Genomic DNA, 22,806 nt, shown 5'->3' on the forward strand with positions numbered 1-22,806 from the left:
GTAGTTCAGGCTGGCCTCAAACTCACAGTGATCCTCCTGCCTCAACCTCCTGATTGCTAGGATTACAGGTGTGCAACACCATGCCCAACTAAAAGGAAATATATTTTGGAAAAAGAAAATAATATTTTAAATCTATTTCAAAAGAGTTTTGTATAGGCAATAGAATATTGAAACCTTGCTTCATTTGAAAATTAGTCATTTTCCCAGGAGAGATACTTGAACAACAATAATAAAAGAGATAATAATTATCAGGTAGCCCAAATGTTTTATCCAGAATTATTATTTATGATCCTTAAGGGAAGTCATCTGTTGCTATTTTGAAGAAAAATTTTTATTCAATAAACAAAATAAAAGTCAAACCATACCAAATAAGAAATAGAAGTAATGAAGCAAAAGAACTTTAGTTTATCAAATAGAAATCCACAAGAAGGATAATACAAAGTTAATCAAGAAAGGCTATTAAAAAAAATAATTCCTCCAAATACGTTCACAAAATACAGGGAGGAAAGAGATTTCTGTGCAGAAAAATATAACATAATACAACCAGCATTTACACGGTATACCTTGAACATATATAATCTTGAATCAATGCACTGGTGACTACTGATAGGGATAAAGATGAAAGAAAAAAGACTTTTAAGAAACAATAATGAATTTGTTCTAGATCCCAGGGCTACAGGGTTCTGGGATTGTACATTCCATCAATGCCTACAACAGTTTTTCACAGTTTATTACAGGAACTCTGAGGAGAACAGAATAGTTATCCAGCGATAATTCTTCCAACAGAGAGAAACTGGAGTTACTCTCTCAAATGATCAGACAAGTAGCTAATGGAAAAGTCGATTTTAAATGTTTAAGTAATTCTTATGGTGAAAAGGTGAAAAGGGGGCAACAAAATATGGGGAAGGCTTGCAGTGTCAAACTTTAAGTCAGTAAAAAAGCAAAACAAAAGGGGTCTCAGACTGGGAGAGAACAAAAATCTCTTAAGAGGTTCCACTGCAAAGTAGAGATTATGTACCTAGCACAGGAAGAAAGTTTATGGCTTTATCCTGAAGTATGTAAATTTTAACAATAAACAAAAGCAATCTGTACAAAATCAAGATAGCAATGAACAGCCCCACACAGAGTATTTGGGAACTCAATGTGATTACAAACTGCAGCTATCTAATGAAAACAACAAATTCTTTAAGAGTAAATCAAAGAGATCTGCTTTTTAGATCACCTGACATACAATGCTTTGCTATATTTTAACAGACTTACCCAAAGATACATACAGTAGTCCCCCTAATCTAAACTTTTGCTTACAGAGGTTTCAGTTAAACTATGCTTAACCTCAGCCTGGCATTATGTGGAAATTCCAGGAATAAATAATGCATAAGTTTTAAATTGTTCTGAGTAGGGTGACAGACTCTCCTATCCTCCCACTCTACATCTATCCTCCTTTGCACCAGAGTATCCATGCTGCATTTGCTACCAATCCTGTGGCAGTTGGAAAAAAGGAGATTCATATAACTTGTATTGTATTATAATGCTATAGTTTTTCTCTTCGATTATTTATCAGTGTTATTCTCTTACTGTGTATAATTTAAAAGTAAACATTATTACAGGTAAGTACAAGAAAAAACAGCACAGATGGTTGGTCCATGATTTACAAAGGCTTATCTTATAATTTTTAGACTTTATGATAATACAAAAATATTGAGCACTCATACTTCAAATTTTGAATTTTGCTTTTTCCCCAGGCTAATGATATGCAGTGTGATACTCTCTCATGATACTATGCACTGTAAGTGAACTACACTTCCCAGTCTGTCATTAAACATTAAGTATAAATGAGTGATATGTTAGTATAATGTACTGTGATGCAGAGAAGAAGGCATATTAAATCCATTTTCTTTTTTTTGTTGTTGTTTTTTGAGACAAGGTCTTACTATGTAGTTGAGATTGACCTGGAACTCACTAGGTAGCCCAGGCTGGTCTCAAACTCAACAGCGATTCTCCTGCCTCAGAGTGCTGGGATTATAGGTGTGTTCCACCACACCAGGCTAAATGCATTTTCAACTTATGATACTTCCAACTTGTGATAGGCTTAGCAGGATATAACCCCATTGTAATTTCAGGAATGACTGCATATACAGGTTTGGATACTGTGAATGGTTTCAGGAATCTACTGACATCTTAGAACACATTCCACAAGAAGAAGGAAGAACTGCTATGCCACTACTGCTTAAAACAACTGTACAATTACACTTTTTAGAGGACAGAAACTACCCATCCACCTAATCATCTACCCAACATCTACACAATAATACATTTATTGAACAACACACATTCCTCATACCATACCTACGGTATAGTATCTTTGGCATATAAAAATGAGCAAAAGAAGGATCTTCTCTTTCAAAGAGTATCTACTTTACTTAAGGAGATGGACACAAACTGAATTAGTACAATGACAGGGGCTTTGTAAGGATACATGTACTTACAAAGGACTTTCAATTTTCCCTTTGTTGTAAGAATAATCACTGGATAACCATTTATCTCTCTAATACATTCTAGGCATTAAAATTAATAAAGGCTTATAAACCAGCACAATAATGGGACTGTACACGGTAAGCTAAAACAGAATTTGTGGGTGTAACCACTACAAAGGTGGGCAGAACATAGAGCCATAAATAAGGCTAAAGACGTCAAAGTTTGTGCTGAGGGCAGTAGATAACCACTGAAAAATTTTGAGTACGTACCCTGAACAGAAATGAACTTTAAAAAAACATTTTTGGTTGCAATGTAGAAAACAGCCACATGATAAAAGAAACAAACAACAACAAAAAGGAGACTTACTATTTTAAGAGATCTAACAAACAAAAGAAACAGAGCACAGAGAGTTCAAGCAATGTTGATAGAGAAGATTAGAAGAATGTAATGAATATCCAAATACTGAACTAATACATTTACTAATTTGAGTGATACAACTGTTCTGTTTCTGGTTTCACTGACTCGGTGGGTTAATCCACCAAAGAAAGAATTCTTTGACCATGACATCCATGAGACACTCAAATCTTTTGTTTAGAAATGCCTAGTTGGTTGCTAAGAATAAATGGTCATACTTTAATTAAAACAATTGAAATTTAAAAAATGAAATAGAATATCCTATTTTTAAACTTTAGGCCACACTGATTTCAACATTCAAAATAAACCCAAGTTTTTGAGAACAGATCATGAATGTACACTAAGACCATTACATGGCAAGTTCTCAATGGCTATCAAACCAGTACACGATAATTGCAAAGGGAAATTACTTTTACAAAAAAATTCAACGGCTACTCCCTTAAAAAATACTCAAGCTCAGAATCATTAGTAAGAATATAACCAATTAAGTGCTACCTACTATAATACAATATGAAGCATACAATATTTCACCTATGAAACTTTCTTAGAAAAAAGTATACAACTAACCTAATGAAATGAAGTCTTTACACATAACTTTCAGTTACGTAAACACAGGGGATATAAGACCATATTAAATAATTCCATGATGAAAAAATGGTCTTGTCAAAAAGTTAGTCATGCAAAGAAAAAAATAACTAGAGGAAGTTTTTAAATTTCAAAATGCTCTGAAAAGTAGAGTAAAAAACAATAATTGGTATATGCTAGTTTCTCTAGAATTTTTTAAGTAATCTAGGTTAACCAAAATGACTTTCTTTTTGCCCTTATTATCTCTTCTCTCAGATGGGTATGACGCTTACGATATTATCTTCTCCAAGTCTCTGTTCAGGTCATATTCTTAGATGTTTTTCAATAACCTATTTTAAATGATCCTCCTCCCTCCCGATTTTTTCTTGATTTCTGCTTTATTTTATTGTACAATATTTACTGTCATCTATCATACTATAATATTTACCTAATTATTTTATTCATTGGCTTTTCCCCTTAACTAGAATGTAAACTGCATCAGGGTACGCATTTTTTAAAAAACTGGTATATTTAAGTGATATATCCTCAATGCTCAGAATATAGTAAGACACTTAAGTATTTTTTTTAACTTTAACTATTTCTTGATCAAACCAATGAATCACCACAAGAATGCTGCTTTTAAAATGGGTTTAAAAATAATGGCAGGGATAGCTAAAATATCCTTATATTTTTTCTTAATCATAAATTTTGGCAATTTGGGTTTCCTTAGCCACAGACAGAAATGAGAATACATAAAATCAGAACAACAATGACTACCAATATCTCTTCTTTTACATGTGTCCTGCTCAAACCGTCATCAATTACATAATTAAATGAGGAGCCACTGAGTAAGATATCTGCTGTCTACTCTCATCCATGGATCCTGACAATTTCACTTAGAGTGGAAAACAATGAATCAAAAGGTCTGTAAGTAAAAAAAATTTTTAATTAAAAACAATTTCAGGATACTGATTATTTCTGAAAAAAAGTAATGGAATATGAAACTAGAAGAATACAAAGGCAGTATCAAGTGTGAGTAACATTTCTATTCTTAAATTTGGGATGATTATACGTATGTATACATATGTTACATACATTCTTCTGCCTACATGACACTTATCTAACAATCTTTTTAAAATATCCACAATAAAACTGTTGAGGCTATAATGTTCTTGAAATCACCACAAGGAATTCTAAATTCTACAGTGCAATTCTTTGAATTATTACAATGTTTAAGATGTAAAACTGTACCTATGAATTTAGATGACATTAATACTGGGACAGGTTTTCACCTTAATTCTTCCTCAAAAAGTTACAATGTGTAAGAACTGTGTGTCAGAAGAAAGAAAAGGATGAGCTATTTGACCATGGGAAGCTTTGGTGGAAAATATATTTGCAAAACAAAATTTGGAGGGGCCTAAATAAAATGTATCATTAAATATATAGTTTAAACTTTTCTTTTAAAGTTGTATATTTCACAATAAATGATAACCATAAATATTAATTATTTTGGCTGACTGCCATAATAAAAGAGAAACTGCTTTTTATTATCAGATTTTTCATTAATTATCTAATTCTGGCAAAATTTGTTACTTCTAAAGAATTGGGAAATTAAAATAACTAAAAAAATTAAACAAATTCTATTTAGCCCTCACAGTCATACACACATCAATTAAAGAATACTGTAATTGGCTGGGGGTTTAGCTCACGGGCGCTGCTGCATGCCTTGCAAGTGCAAGGTCCTGAGTTCAAGCCCCAGTACAAAACCAAACCAAAACCATAATTAAAAAGTCTGTGCCATAAACGTTTTTGAATTTTCAAGGTCTCTTTCTTACCTTTGAATCTCCAGCATTCATCTATTATGAGGCTACCTAGTGAAGTTAGGAGGACACTAATGATTTTGGTACGGCTTATCTATTAGCATTAAAACCAATCTCCGTAGCTTAGTATACAAAGATACTGATAACATGAGTCTGCCTCTTTTTCCCCAGCTCATGTCTCACTGTTTCCTTCTATGTATTCTAAACTCAGCTTCCTTATAGATGCTCTTTCCTTGCCTTTTCTGGTGAAATTCTACTCTCATCATCACTAACCTCATTTCCATGATAATGGGGAAGGAACCCAGGACTTAACACATGACAAGCAAGTACTTGCACAATGAGCTGCAACTTTAGCCCCTTTTTTAAAATTTTCATTTTGAAATGGTCTGACAAGATTCCCCATGTTGGCCTTGAACTTTGCAATCCTCCTGTCTCAGCCTCCTCCTAGTAGCTGAAGTAACAGGCACCAACTATGCCTGGCTCTTTTTATCTTTGAAAATCCAGGTTTTTGTTTTAATATTTTGTGAGCCTCTTAGCATTTCAATAATTAACTCATCCTTTAGGATTCTACTAGGACTTGTGTTTTGTTTTGTTTTTTAACTATTCTGTTCAAGGTATTCTTACTATTAGTTTAACAAAGATCTATTCTCATTTAGAACATTAGCTCACTATCTACAGCTATAACTCATCATCAATCAAAATATAGTTCCTGAATAAAAGTTGGGGCTGTATTACGTATGCAGTAGATGTGTTCAGACAAATACAAAACAGATTTATACCATATAAATACTTCATTTATTCAATGCTTGTTATACCTGAAATAAGTAAAAAGATACAGCATTTTAAATTTAGCTAGAACAATTTAGATCTGAATAACTAATAAACAATTATTTGTATAACTGTAAACTCACATTTCGTACGTTTTAAAATTGAAGGATAAAACCCTTCTGTTACCAGCATGTAGTTACAATCTCAGAGGTTAATTCACATGTAGATTTACTGCTAAACCATACTTTTCTGGTTTATGAGTTTGTTTGTTTTTTCTTTTAACCACCCTCTCCCCTCCTTTGATACTGAGTGTTAAGCCTAGGGTCTCTGAACTGACCTAAAACCCTGGCTCTTTTGAAAACTCTTTTTTCTTAAATTCTGAGATACTCTTGCTAAACTGCCCAGATGAGCCTCAAAATTGTGACCCTTCTACCTCAGCTCCCAAGTGCCAGGATTTCAAGAAACTCATGTTATAAAATTGGGTATCTCAGGAAATATAATGGAAATGGTTTTCTCAATCCAAAATGATTGAGTTCAAGAGAGCATAAACAGCTCTTTAAAAAAAGTCATACATTTCCATTACTCATTTGATTAGTATTAAGACAATAGTAATAAAAATAGCCAGTAATTAATTATATGAACAAAAGTGTCCATACTGAAAGAGTACAATCACTCTTGACTACCATCTTCTCAGTCACTTTAGAATTATAAACTTGCAGTTAATTAGCATGTAGAAATGAGATAGTGGATTTAGCTCAGCACTGCTGCCACTTGCCTCCCAAGTGCAAGGTCCTGAGTTTGAATCCCGCTACCAAAAAACAAAACAAGAGTAAAATAGTGGCTAAGAGAATGGACATATGAGAGTTTGGGTTCAGGTCCTGATTTGACATTTTCTACTGTTTGTTTGAAAAAGGGTCTCACTATGTAGTTCAGACTGGCCTTGACCTCCCCTATGTAGCCGGGGCTGTCCTCAAACTTAAAGGAAACCTCCTGCCTCAGTCTCTGAGTGCTGGAATTACAGGTATGTTTCACCATGCCTGGCTTTTTTCTAGTTTTGCAAACAGTCAAGTTACTTTACTTCTGTGTGCTTCAATTTTCTCACATGTAATACTGGTGTAACAGTGTTATCAAAGACCAACATCATAAAAATGTGAATACATGTAAAATGCCTATAAAAGTGCCTGCCACTTTTTTTCTATTGTTATTATTATTGTTTAGCATGATTGCTTTTGTCCTCCAAATTTGGCATTGCAGGATTCATAATCATATTTCTCTTGTTACAACTTTTCATACTATAAACAGATTAAAACTACCTGACCCATCCCAAATTATTTTACCTCTTTTCATCTTTTAGTACTTCTCATTTCAACTTTGCTTTCTTTCTTTAAAGAAACTCTGTTTACTTCCTTATTTTGGAGATGTCTCCAAAGTGAAACATGTAATGCAACTTTCATCTATCTATCTATCTATCTATCTATCTATCTATCTATCTATCTATATCTATCTATCAGATTCTTTAAAAAAAGACTTAGTTTCCAAGTTACTTTTCATAAGGATACTTCTCATAAAAACTCTAGCTAGCTTTTTTTTTTTGGTACCAGGGGTCAAACTCAGGACCTGCTGGCTCTTGTAAGGCAGGCATTTAACACTGAGCTAAATCCCCAGCCCTCTAGCTAGCTTTTAAGAAAAAGCATGGGAAAGAGGGAAAAGAGAAAAGAATAACATTATACATCAAATTAGACTTATTACAAGTTTCCATTATCAAGACTTTAGGCTAAAAAGTGTTATTGTTTCTTTCATTTTTAAAAAAGTGATACTGAGTATTGAACTCTGGATCTTTGCATTGAGTTACAGTCCCATTACCTTTTTTATTATGAGACAAAATCTTTTTTGGGCGGGGATACCAGGGATCAAACTTGGGTCCTCATGTTTGCGAGGAAGGCCAGCATGAGATAAGATCTTACTAGTAAGTAAGTTACCCAGGATGGGTTGAAATTTTCCAACCTGTTGCTTCAGCTTCGCAGAGTGCTAGGCTTACAAGTATGCACAACCACACCTAACTCTGAAAAAAAATGTTTGCTTGAAGGGATGTACCTATGCAAACATTTAGAGAATTTAATTTGGGAATGGAAATTATTTGAGCTTTCCTCGTTAGTACTTCTTTTACATTTTCTGAGTTTTTATACTATTTAATCACTTTGATTCTCACTAAAAAGTTTAATCCTTTGTTAAAGGGTCAAATGAATAAACAGGTAAAAAGTTTTACATTTTTCAATAAATTCAGAAAACCACATATGTAGAAATTAATGAGAAATGCTGCAGAGCAAGTTGTAGTAATCACTGTAGAAAAGTAACTTCAAAAATCTCACAATTTAGAATTAAAACACACTTAATCCACTGAATGTGCTATCACAAAAATTTACTGACACAGAGATCACATGTAAATACATGAAAATTATGCCACCTGACATTAGGGAAATAAATCTAAAAGTTTATAAATGGAAATATAACTCTCATAATCTGAGGAAGAAATATTATATTTTCTCTTAGCTCCTAATGGCTGATACCAATAAGAAATACACACATACAGAGTAAAGAGCTACAGACTGCTCTGGGAATAAATTTATTTTTAAATTAAACTGATATTTATAATTACACCACACTCTTGGCTATGTGCAGGTTTGCAAGGCTTTAAATAGTTTATTAACAAACATAATTTGTATGCTACAAAAATAGGAACTAGTATACTTTTCAGGCAAAAGTCATACTTCCATACCATCTTCTTCAGAATCCAAACATATTTATTCTAACTCCTTTGCCATACTTTATTTTGGGTTTTTTTGTTTTGTTTTTTGACCATACTTTAATACAATTTAGTTATACCAACATAATTTGAATCATTACAGAGAAATGAACCTTTTTCTAGGCTCTTGAAATCTAAAGGTTATCATCAGATTTTTAAAAATATTACCAGAAAATACAATATATGATACCACAGAGATATATGTGCACCATGTTTATAGTGGCACAGTTTGGAATAGCTAAAGCTTGAAAACAGCCCAAGTGTCCATCAACTGGAAACTGGATAAAAAAGATGTTTTACTCTAATAAAATGGAGTACTACTCAGTTATAAAGAATGAGAAACTGGAGACATTTATAGCTAAGTGGATGCACGTTGAGGCCATACTCTTTTATTTTATTTATTTTTGGTACCAGGGATCAAACTCAGGTCCTTGTGCTTGCACGGTAGGTGGCAGAACCACTGAGCTAAATCCCCAGCCCAGAGGCCATACTTTTAAGTGAAATAAATAGGACGCATGTGTAAATGAGAAATAGTTTCTCTGGTTTGAGAAACTGAAAGTGTAAATAAGGATTAAAATGAGTAACTGACGATCTGAAATAGGAAGAAAAAGTACTAAGGGGTAGGGGGAAAGGAAAAAATATGAGAACAGGAAAAAATAGAAATAAAGTATAAATAGGGAGGGGTAGAGGGAAGGAAATGAGAAAAAAATAAGAACCAAGAAACATCATCTAAAGGAACAAGTTCCCAATGATAAAAGTAAACGTAGGGCCAGCAATTATGCTCAGTGGTTCTGCCACCTGCCTCACAAGCTCAAGGTCCCAAGTCCAAAACCTGGTACCAAGGGGAAGAAAAAACAAACAAACAAAAAAATTAAATGTATTGTATACCTAAAATGTACCAATAAAAGGATTTAAGGGAAAAAGAAAAAACAATATATGAAAACTAACCTCTCCCATCTTGGGCAACTAAATGACATATATATCAAGGCAAAAACAAACAAACAAACAAACAAAAAAACCCAAAGAAACCCCACAATATAGTATATTTAGTAATATACAAGCATTTAAATTCAATTCATGTGTATACAAAACATAATATATTCCTCAAATGATTGAAAATAAAATGCATAATCTTAAAAAGCATTTAATAAATAATTTTGCTTTCAATGAATCATCATGATAAACTTTGTTACTATGTTAGTATGAAAGGGAAAAGAATTAGAATGATGATTTTTAAAAGAGTGCTTTGATTAGGCCTTTGAAATATTAAAAGCAAAACATTTAAAAATATGAAATAAATGCCTTTCGAATAATTTCAAATGTTATATAGATCATTCTCACTTTTGGTGAGAATTCCTTCACTATACCAGAACTTTTTACAATATTCACAAAAATATTTTTAAGGCTTATCTTCATTTCTTTGAATTTCTCACCTTCTAGTTGTTTACAATGACACTACAAAAGTAATGAAATTTTGTTAACACACAGTTTTACAACATTATAGTTTTCTTTCCCACCAACCTATTCTTATGTTAACAGTTTTGATAACTTTTTGGTGGACATTACAATTACTCAGTAAACTTTTAAAATTTCCTATACTCAGGCCCCACACTTTACAAATTAATCAATGTTTGGGTGATGTGAGAAAGAGCCATCTATCTGCAGGGCTTTTTTTGGGGGGGGGCATTGAAACAGGGTCTCACTATGTAGTTGATACTGACCTGGAACCCACTATGTAGCCCAGGCTGGTCTCGAACTCACAGCAATCCTCCTGCCTCAGCCTCCCAAGTGCTGGGATTACGGGCATGCACCACCATGCCCGGCTTTATCTGCAGTTAGTTAGAGGTTCCATTTCAAATAATTCTGAGAAATTCTTGGTTAAAGTTAACCAATTTTTTCTCCATAAGATTTCTAAGAACCTTTAATAAGATAATGTGCTTTTGTTTGGGGGGGGGTGTACCAGGGATCGAACTCAGGTCCTTGCGCTTGCAAGGCAAGCAGCACTGAGCTAAATCCCTGGCCTAATAATGTGGCTTTTTTAACCCAGATATTCTATGTAACCCTGCTTAGATTTCTCTGCCCTCCACTTCTTTGTATCTCCAAAGTATTTAATGGGACTAGCATTCCGCAGCACAGATAAATGTTGGAGATGCATTAATAAATTTTCGGAATTTGAGTGAGTCTTCAAGAATGAATGCCAACAATCAACTTCTACTTTGTACCATTAATTTTCTTTATCCTTATCAGTCATCAATCACTACTCAATGCTACCTCCACACAATATAATCAAATCCCCAAACACTTTTAAGTTTGGATTTAGTAGCACAGATTTTTACAGAAAGAAGAAATAATCTTGTCTAATACTGAACACTAGATCAAACAAAACTTGAAATCAACATATTAATCATTTAAAAATAGGCAGTTTGACAAATATTGGAATGCTATACCTCATCAAATTCTTCAGTCATTTTTCTGATGATTTCTGCATTCTGCATATTTCGAAACATCTCTATTCTCACAGTACCTGTGAAACAACAGATTTTACAGTTAATCTTTATCTATCTCATACTGAACATTAACTTTAATCTGACCATTTTTGGAAAAGTTATATAAACACTTTTGGACTTCACTTTCCTCCTCCAATTATTCTAAAGAAAATTCTTTGAGGGGGAGGGGGCTGCACTGAGACAGAGTCTTGCCACATAAGAGTTCAGATCAGCCTGGAACTCACTGTAGCCCAAGCTGGCCTGGAACTAGTGGGGATCCTTGCTTCAGCCTCCCTGAGTACTGGGATTATAAGAATGCACCACTACACATGGTGAAAATTCTTATACCCTGGAACTTGGGGATCCTTGCTTCAGCCTCCCTGAGTACTGGGATTATAAGAATGCACCACTACACATGGTGAAAATTCTTATTTAGAAACTCCAAAATTCTCTGAACTTTTCTACAACCTGATAGTCCCATAAATTAGGTAAGTATAGGGTATTGAGCAAAGAGTGTAAAACATTGAATTTACATTATAAGGAGAGCCTTACAGAGTAATTTAAATATTCACTGAGGTTGTCCAGCCATGTAGCTAGGTGGCTTGTCTTTTAAATCTCTGAGGATTCCTGTAATCCCAGTACTTGCGAGGTTGAGGCAGGAGGATCTCCACTAATATAAGATTGCCTAGGTTACATAGTGAGATTAAAGAAAGCCTGAACTACATCTACATAGTGAGACCCTGTCTCAAAAAACAAAACTCTTCAGGGATAAAGTATGTATCTCCCTTATGGCTCTTTGTGATAGTCTTTATTATCAAAATGCTCACCTGAAAATTTTAAAAAATGTCCCTTGACCTAATAAAACATCTGTTGAATTTGTTTACCCTGAACATCAAAGTTACTTATATGGGGCCGGGGATTTAACTCAGTGGCACCAGGCCTACCTGTCAAGTACAAGGTCCTGAGTTTAATTCCTGGTACTGGAGGGAGTCAGGGGTTGCTATATAAACTCTACATAATTATGGATCAACAACCAAAGAAAAAGTTAACCCTTTTCCATTTCACACTACTTTTTATCTCAAATTTTATTTCAAATATGGTTGCGTAAATTTTATCATTATACTGATAACAAAAAGAGTGGATGACATAGAAAACTTGCATTAGAAAATCAATATAATATAAAAGAAAAAGAACTACTAAAGTAAAAAATCAACCTTAGGAACAACAAACCATGGCCTGATAATTAGGGTTCACTTTCACATGTTTAAATGTAACACATTCAAGTCCAACAGTTGCCAAGAGTTAAGAGTCCATGATTCATTTTTATGACGGTGAATATATAAAGTATCATGAATAGGTATTCCCTATATCCAAGTATAGGTGTGAGAAGGTCTATGATAGTACTTGGGGGAAAAGAAAAAAAAAACGTCTTTAAAAGAAATTTCGTCTTAAACATGCAATTTCTTGTCAAGCATGGTGGCTATCCCTCTAATCCTAGCACTCGGGAGGCTGAGGCAGGAGGATCACCTTATGTTAAAGGCCGGCCTGAACTATGCAGTAAACTGTCTCAAAAATCCAAAGACCAACCAACCAACCAAACAAACAAACACAACCACACATACAACTTCTTAAACAAAATAAAGAGTTTTGTATTGAATTTGGGGGATGGGAGGTACCGGGGATTGAACTTGGGAACTTGAGCTTGGAAGGCAGGCGGTAGCACCACTGACCTAAATCCATGGCCCATGTACTGAATTTTATCTTATGACAAAAACAGTAGTAAAGATTTTCTTATGCACTACAACTTTTTTCTTGCAAAGATTTAAAAATGAAATAAGCAGGAAAACTATATTCAATTACTATCACAAATAAAGTTAACTTTCTGGCAAACATTCACAAACATAGTCCAAATTAAATAAAATTTAAATTGGGGTCATAAATTATTTTGTTACTTTGAAATAGATTTCCACAGATAGAAACATAATTTCTAAGGAGTTCTTTTCTGGCACTAATACAAACAGTACAATTGGAGCCAATAGACTACTCCCTCTCCACTCACCTGAACCTGGGTAATATCCCAGAGCCAACCCCCTCTGACCTTTGCCTTAAACTAAGCAAAAATAAAAATAAGAAAGATCACAGTAAATTCCTAAATTTCCAGGCCAAGGCATATGCATTTCTGGATTCATGAGAATGACCTAAATGACCTTTCCTTACTCAGAACTTATTAACGGTTCATACACATGGACCACATATTATAATCCAATTATAACCAAGTGAATTATAAAAAAGGACATGCATGGTAGATAAAGTTGAGATGACTCAGCACCCTGTCAATCATATTGCCCTGAGAGATCCAATGGGAAGTACCCCAGGAGAGGTGAACTTTTTTAAATCCTTAAACACAACTTATTTCATGTCTGTTCCTTTCTTCCTACTCGTCTGTGGCATTTTTCTCCCCAAACCTGTTATCTTTCCTTTTCTGCTGGCATGAACCTGCTCTCTCTGCACCTACTTTTCCCTCTTAATTTCATTAAATTTATCTGCTTTTCCTTACTGCTGTGTATATAATATCCAAACCAATCTTCCAAAAACCCATCAACCCAGAGTATCAGCACTGTTTGATAAAACTACATTCATGAATATTGAAACAAATGAAATAAAACAAGATTTTTAAACAAGATTGTTCATGCTCAGATGTGCACACAGAGGTTAGCAGCCAAAAGGTTAAAAATTCTTAACTGCATAATAATAGTATTATATTATAAAGGATTAGAAAAATATTGATCTGAAATTTAGAGGTTAAATGAAATCTATACTATGATAGTAATTTCAAGGCTTATGTTGAATCTTTCCATCCTGAACCACCAATCAAAAAAATTGACTTATATGTGGAAATACTGGTACTAACTCAACTAGTGGTTCTCCAACTCAGGCCAAATTTACTTATTTTCTGAGTATTTTACAATGTTCTTGTCACTGTAAAAAAAAAAAAATCTATTGTTACTATGACAAATCTATACCAGTAACTTTAAAAATAATTACAACGAAGTATATGCTGTATTATTTATTATGCTTAGTTACAACTTAGTAATAGCTACACATTGTAATAATTACAAAGTTTACAGCATTTAAAATGTCCCAATGAACACTCTGAATGAAATAATCACTAAAGAATAGTTTCTACCAACTCTACTTAAGATTTTAAAAGTCAAAGTGGATGGACTGGAGGGAGTGAGGAAAAGGAAGGAAAGAGAGGGATAAAAAGGAAAGCAAGTACAGGAAGGAAGAAATACAAAAGAGGGGATTTAGCTCAGTGGTTCTGCCACCTGCCTTGCAAGCACAAGGACCTGAGTTTGATCCGAGGTACCAAAAAGAAAAAAGAAACACAAAAGAGAATAAAGGAGCCAGACACCGTGGTGCACACCTGTTATCCCATCTATTCAGAAGGCTGAGGCAGGAGAATAACAAGTTTATGATCAGTGTGGGAAAGTTGGGAAGGCCCTGTCTCAAAAATAAAAACAAAAGGAAGAAAGAAAAGGGAGGAAGAAAATTCTTAAAGTTTGACAGAAAATTCATTACTGAATGTCAAAAAGGAATTGGGATATTACACTGTATTGATAGCTCAGAGTAAGAATCATATCACCCTGCTAGATTAGTTAAGGGAATAAATAACTTTAAATAAACTTATGTTTTTAAAATTAATATCCTATCTAACCAGATAGGAACTGCATCACAATTATTTCTCCTCCTTATATTTTTAAGTTTTTATATTATTAAACATAAAGCAATCACTTTATATGCCAAGAACAATATATGCCAGTAACACAAAAATACATAAGGCATAATCAGTAAATTCAAAATGCACTTATAAAACTTCTCAGATTCAGCCTCAGTAATTAATGGCAAAAACAATTCTGGCAAACACTGAAATCAAAATGAAGGATCCTATACCCAAACTACAGTTGAGACACCAGTTTGTAGATAAAGGGAAACCTATCCTAAGGACCATGGCCATTTTTCTCCATAAACACAAATGTTGCTATGTTTTCCAAAATTGGGGAACAAATTAAGTTCGTGAACCAAGGAACAATATCATTTTTCAACTATTTTGGAATCTGCTTTTCCATGACTGCTTTTCAAAAAGGGCAAAGTTTTCAAAAGTGACTTCAATAGTCTTAAGAGGGAGAAAAAAAATGTAATTCTGTAACTTAGTATGAAAAATAATGTACTATTTTCAAATTAACCTAAATATGCAGGTAACAATGTCTTAATAATGTTATCATAAGATAACAGTTTATTTCAGGTACATGGCTTATAATATACTCTTAGAAATGATAAAACCACTGCTTGTACAGTGTAAAGGTGTTAATTTTTGTAAGACATTTGTTATTTTTTTATTCATTTCTCACTGGAATTTAGAAAAAAATCACTAATTTCTCTTAGATTCCAAAAATCTGTACAAAACAAATTCATTTTCTCAAGAGTTTTTACTTCTGCAAGTCAGATACACATGAACACATCATTTCAAAGACTTTGATAATTATTATTTTTAAATCTTTGGTAACCAAACTCCAAGATGCCCTCTATCCAAATAATTTCCAAGTCTTGCACTTTAAGCCTTTATATAATCTGAAATTAACAACAGGCTGAACTTTGTGATTCTTATCTAACAGAACAGTGAGGCAATTATTATATTTGACTTGAAAGTTACATCATAAAGGCAATACAGTATCATTATTTTTCTCTTTAAGCTCTGTGATAAACCATGTCATGAACAATGTTCAAGCAGTCTACAGAGCCCAATGTGGTGAGGAACTGAGGACTTTTGCTAAACACCATGCAAATACAAATCTTCCTGGAACACAGTCCTTCCATAGACAAACCTTAAGATGATTTCAACCCTTGACCACAACTTGACTGCAACTCTATAAAAGATTTGAAAAGCCAGATCTCCCCAACTTAAGCTGCTCAAAAATCCTTGAACCACAGTACAGATACTAAATGGTCAATGTGAATAGTGTTATTTATTGAACAGTAACATAAAACTAATATAGATTTTAAAGAAATATTCATAATTTTGGCAGAAATTCCTATTTTAAAAGAATTTTAAGGCTAACCATCACAATGTGGTAGAGGCAACAAGATTCATGACATAGATACTGGCAGATGATCACCAAGGTTCACATACATATTTGGACATGCATGGGGTGGGTTGGGGTGGGGGAGGCACAAACAAAAACCTAACTACAGTAAAGTAACTTGAAGGTAAAGCCCAACAAATGAAATACAGTAATAGGGATGTTTAGCAACACGTGTGTAAAAGTAAAAGAACAAGACCTTAACAAGCATTTCAGCAAGTTTCCAGATGTATCATTTTTAGTCCTTTTAAGTACATAAGTGTAATAGTTTGACATCTTATTCACCCTAAGGCCTCTGTATGTAAAGCAGCTAACAATGCTGTGAATTGTTCTTAAAAATTTTAACACTTCTTGTTGAAATATATATGCATATAAATATACCTATATCTATAACACTCCTAGATCATTAATACTAAAGTAAATGCCTTAAGAGATATGAAGCCCTACTAAATTTGTCACCTATTAGTCAAGGTGAGATTTATAAATATTGTTTCAAGCTCTGTTTTCATACAGTGTAAACTATGGTCTATGGCCATACCAACCATACCACCCTGAGCTGCCAGACGATATGAAAATGTAAACTATGTAACATTATGTATAATTCAGTAATTTGAATATTGGCTCAAAATAATTAACTATGTAGACGAATAAACCAAATGGTAACCATTAGACAACTGAGTATTGCAGTACATTTCACTCTGCAGGGAATAAGGTACCTCATTTAACAAAGGGCAATTCATTGTGATGCTATTTATTTTTATCTGAATTATTTCTTCAACGGAAAATGTATAGTGGTAATGTTTGTAACTCTGCCTTTCATAGAACATCTATTCTTTCCCCCAAAAGGCATGTTTAAGAGTCCTTGTTATGTCCATCAGGAACGGCATGCTTAAGAAATTGTATTCTTCCAAATCTTAGCACTTTAAACAAATTCAAAAATTTTGAAATTGCTTCCTAATAATTAGTGCAAATGTCTGATTATTTTGTTTTTAAGTGGAATATGTCAGTTTAAAAGAAAATCACACCCACATATATTGGACAATCCAAATATTTAATACATTCACCACAGGGCTATAGCTCACATATATCTTGCCACTGGGTGGCTTGAACCACCACTGGTACATGCATAAATATCATCTCAAATGGCTTTTTATTAATTTTATTAGTAGAAAGACTGATAAAACTGATTATATCCATTTGTGACAATGGTATACTGGTCACCCGATGGGACAGTCAAACACTACCATAGGTGATGCAAGCAGGCAGGAGCATGTTAATGCTTTCTGAATAAAATACACATTCTCTATACTAACAGAATATATTTGTTTTTTGTTTTGATACCAGAGATTGAACTCAGGACCTTGCACTTGCAAGGCAGGCAGCAGAACCGCTGAGCCAAATCCCTGGCCCTTATATCTGTTTTTGTTTTGTTTTGCTTTTTTTCCTGTACTGCGGATTGAACTCAGGACCTCATACTTGCAAGGCAAGCAAAGTGCCACTATGCTAAATCCCAGGCCCCAGAATATATTTGACATAAGTTGAAGTCTACATGCATATACAAGATTAGTGGTTCCTACTTTTTTAAGCCAAAAGAAATTGATTTTAATTGTTTCCAAAGTGTTAAAATTATGCATTACTAATTTTTACACTTAAATTTTTGGTATTTATTCCAAGCTAGTTTGAAGGTCAAAAAAATAAAAATAAATTAAGGAGAATAATGTATAACAGTAATAAAATGTCACTGTGTATTGAAGAATTTAGATAATTGTCAAGTTTGCAACTATCAAGTTATTTTATTAGCGACTGGTAGTTAAACTTCTTCTTCTTTCTAAACTTCTAGAAGTTTAGATAATATGGAGTGAGTTTAGAGACCTTTGTCAGAGATTATTTATTTAAATCTAAAGTATCAACCATTAAAATTTTATAATAAACATCTTTTTTTCTTTTCATTAGTATATGTTTGCTGTATACAATTACCAAATTCACCTTGGGGAACTGGTAAATTATCATAATGCATCTCATTCATTTTTATTTCCCCTTTTCCTTCCCTCCCCACCCTCCTGGCTCCTCCTAGTCTCAGACCTTCCTAGCATCTAGTGTATCTCCATTTCTTATCATCTTTTATTTTGCTCCTTAAATTATTTATATGTTGGGTTTCTCATATAAGCAAAACCAGCAATAAACATCTTTAAAGCTGGGGGAAAGAAAGGAATAATAAGAAGGGCTACTTCTCAATCCTGGCAATTCTTACAGTTATGTTTTTAAATATATTGTTCCTAGCACTTTTCTTACCATTACTGTTTTATATTCCTAACTTTACTAAAACAGTAGAAAACTTGTTAAAGAACCTTTAAATTATATATCAATATATGATCAGATCTTTGAAGACTGATATTACCAGTAGCTGTTTTCTCCTTGCAATCCAATGCTAGGGATTTCTACTACAGTTGCAGAGGCTTCTGGCTCAATTGCACTACAGCCCTTAAATTTAAAACCACAGGAATCATGAGTAAACAAAACAGTAAGATGCCTCAAAGATTTCATAACTCTACAAAAGGTGAACTCAGGGACACAGAGGGGTAGAAATTTCAAGCAAAGTACTCAAAACTCAAAGGTTAATTTTTTTAAAGAGATCAAACAAGAAAGAAATACACAAATACATAGATGTTTGGCAGAATAAATCAAATGAGAAACCAGAACTAATGTTACCTGAAAGAGACACAACTCACTTATTATGAAACACAGACTGAAAATTAAGTGACAAAAAATGATATTCCATGAAATTGGAGCCTGAAAGATACCTATCCTAATTTATACACAAAAAAAGCACTGAAGCCAAAATTGACCAGAAGAGAAAAAGAAGGTCACTACATATTGGTAACTGGGACAAATGCACAAAAAAGGGTCTTGATTTTTTTTTGTGGTGGTGGTAGTGGTGGGGACCAGGGATTGAACTTGGGACCTTGTGCTTGCAAGGCAAGCAGCAGCACCACTGAGCTAAAACTTTGGCCCCTAAAAAGAGATAATTATAAGTTAAGTATGTCCCAAATGTTGGTGTAACCAATTTATAACATAAAGCATCCTGACATTAAAGGACACATACCTGGGCATGGTGGTAGGCACCTGTAATCCCAGAACTCAGTAGACACAGGCAGGAGGACTGCTGCAAATTTGAGGCCAGCTGGGGCTTCAAAATAAGTTCAAAGCCAGCCTGATTATTTTGCAGGACCCTATCTCAAAAAAACAACAGACACCAGTACAACTGTAGTGGGGGATAGCATAGTACAGTATATGTAAAACAACCAATATAACACTTCATATAAATGGAAGGCCAAAAATCATTTGAATATCTCAACAGATGTAGAAAAGCCTGTGACAAAATCCACTCATGATTAAAATGCTGATGAAAATAGATATAGAGGGACCTTGTTTCAAAGTGATGAATGATATTTGTGACAAAAATAAAGGGAACATCACAATAAATGAAGAAACAAAAGCATTCCCTCTAAAATCTGGAATAAACTATTTTCATTCTCTTCTTCCCTGTTCAATATAGTTATTGAAAGTTTAGCCAAAGGAATCAAGAAAAGAAATAAAAGGGGCTGGGGATTTAGCTCAGTGGTTCCGCTGCCTGCCTTGCAAGTGCAAGGACCCGAGTTCGATCCCTGGCATAAAAAAGAAATAAAAGGTATATAAATAGAAACAGAAGAAGTCAAACTATCTTTTATTAGAGATGATATAATCCTTCATACAGAAGACCTAAAAAGTTCCACCAAAGGATTCTAAAAGCTAATAAATTAAACAAAACAGCACAATACAATGCCACACAAACATCAATAGCATTCCTGTGCATTGATAAGGAACATACTGAAAAGAAAATCAGGAAAACAATCCCATTTCATGGCAGCTCTACTCAGGAAAAAAAAAAAAAAGGATGCAGTTAAGCAAGGAAGTGAAAGCCTTCTATACTGAAAAGCACAGTATTCTAAAGAAAGGAATTGAAGAGGATGTTAGAAAACAGAAACATATCCCAGGTTACTGAATAGGCAAAATCAATATTGTCAAATGAGTACTTTTTCAAAAATGATATACTGTATAGATGTGATGCAATTACAATAAAAATACTAACAACATTCTCCAATTTTTTTTAAAAAATTCAAAAGTATATATAGAACCAGAGGAGACTCAGAGAGGTCAAAACGAAAAAAATCAAGCGGGGGGGGGGAGGATTTTATAACAAACTTCAAGCTAAACTGCCAAGTTACAGTAAGCATGATAGTGGCACAAAAACAGACATGTAGACCAATGGAATAAACACAAAAACAACCTATGGAACTTTAGCCATTTGATCTTTCACAAAGGTACTAAAACAAACACAGGACTAAAAGCCTCCTCAAAAAGTGGTGCTTTTAAACTGGTTATCCAAATATAGAATAATAAACTTTTAAAAACAAATGGAAGAGGAGGAAGAGGAGCAGGAGGAGGAGGAAAAAAGGCCATCTTGATGGAATATTTATTTCTTGGGGTAATAGCAAAGGAATACAGTTAAACACATGCAAAGTACATCATTAAATGCAACAGAAGAAATCTCTATGGTAGCAACAAAGTTTTTAGACTATAAATATCCACAAAACTCAGCACAAAACAAAACAAATGAGAAGGAAACAAAATGTCTTCCCAAACTTCCAACTCTCCAGAATTCAATACAGGGGGCACTAAGGAGCAGAACAGCTTAAGGCACCCACCCAAATTGCTTGGGGGATAACAGAGAAAGTTATAAAACAGATCAAATAGGTACTGAGCATGATCAAATAAATTATAACTAAACAGATAATAAAATAACAAAAATGATGCAGGAGGTTTCAGAAGATATTTTTTAAAAAGGTAGATGTGCTAAACAAAATGATAGAAAACATGAATGACCAGTTTACTAAAGAATTACAGAATCATATTGAAAGTATGAACAGCAAAAGTGACCAATACAAAGAACTTCAAAAGTAGAAAACAAAGATGGTTTCATAGACAAACTACTGAAAGATACCTTAAAACATAAAAAATGGATCCAACACCTACTAGATGATGCAAAGATTACTCTAAGAATGATTGGAAAAAGGAAAAACTCAGAAGACAACACATATGGCATAAAAAACATGTTCATAGAAATAACAGCAGAACACTTCCAAAATATAGGGGAAAAAATGTACAGATAAGTGAGATATACAGAACAACAAAATGCTACCACCAAAAGAGAGCCTCTTTGTACTACCTTACACTCAAAGTACCAAAAGTCCATCACAGCGACAAAAATCTTTTAAAAGAATTTTTCATGTATTTGATAATAATCTTGTGTACTAAAAGCTTTCCCACACTGCATACATACATAGAGGGCCTCCCGTGTGAATTCTTTCATGATGTTTACAATGTTGATGCCTACTGAAAGCTTTTCCACATTGCTTACATACATAGTATTTCTCCCCATTGTGATTTCTTTCATGGATCTTAACATCATTCGGTGCGCTGGAGGTTAATTTTTTCTGATATAGAAAGGTCTCTCCAAGGTGAGTTTTTTCAGTAAGATCAGAGTAGGATTCCCCACGTCGATCATATTCATAGGGTTTCTATGCTTTGTCCTTGCATACTTCTGAAAGGACAAAGAATCACAGGTTCTTCCATGTTCATTACATTTACACAGCTTCTCTTCCAACCCCAAGTACTCATATGTCTTCAGTCCAGTATGAGCTATAATGGGCATATTTAGTGACAAATGCCCAATCAGGGGCTTTCTGCAAGAGCAAGGCTTTCAGCCAGTTTTAAACCAGTTTGTTTCATCTCCACATTAGCATCTGGAGTCCAAAGGAAGTTTTTCTTTTTTTTTTTTTTTTTTTTTTAAAATTTTTTTTTTTTTTTTTTTTTTTGGTACCGGGGATTGATTTCGGGCCCTTGCCCTTGCAAGGCAGGTGGTGGAACCACTGAACCAAATCCCCGGCCCCAAAAGGAGTATTTCTTCATATTGATTCCAAACTTTATTTTGATAGCATTTCCCTACCTCTTCATTTCTTAGATTTCTCTAGCAACTGTTGTACTCTTCTTCAAATTCCTGGTTATCCCAGGCTCTTCCTATAGCAGCCATGTTCCTAAAAGTTTCCCTTATTACATCTCAGTAGAGCTCCTTTTGGGATGGATTCAGCAAAACCCACTCCTCCTCTGTGGTGAAGTTCACAGCCACATCCTCAAAGGTCACTGCCCCAATTGTGTGGTTTCAGGTTCTCACAGGTCCTTTCCATGAAGCATGCAGCGAACAGAAGTCACAGAAGTTGGCCTAGCAAGCTAGGTGG

General features: G+C 34.0%; 1 protein-coding gene across 3 annotated transcripts in view; it reads right to left on the minus strand.

Moving 5' to 3' along the window:
• Stag1 (stromal antigen 1) overlaps window positions 1-22,806 on the minus strand; it is a 366,592-nt gene that overhangs the window by 163,790 nt on the left and 179,996 nt on the right. For all 3 annotated transcript variants that reach the window (XM_010625514.3, XM_010625515.3, XM_010625516.3), the window contains one exon: window positions 11,292-11,368. In XM_010625514.3, the coding sequence (XP_010623816.1) occupies window positions 11,292-11,368 (77 nt within the window). The remainder of the gene's footprint in view (window positions 1-11,291; window positions 11,369-22,806) is intronic.

Source organism: Fukomys damarensis, unplaced genomic scaffold, assembly GCF_012274545.1.
Source record: "Fukomys damarensis isolate Sample0158 unplaced genomic scaffold, DMR_v1.0_HiC HiC_scaffold_37, whole genome shotgun sequence".
Taxonomy (NCBI): Eukaryota; Metazoa; Chordata; class Mammalia; order Rodentia; family Bathyergidae; genus Fukomys; species Fukomys damarensis.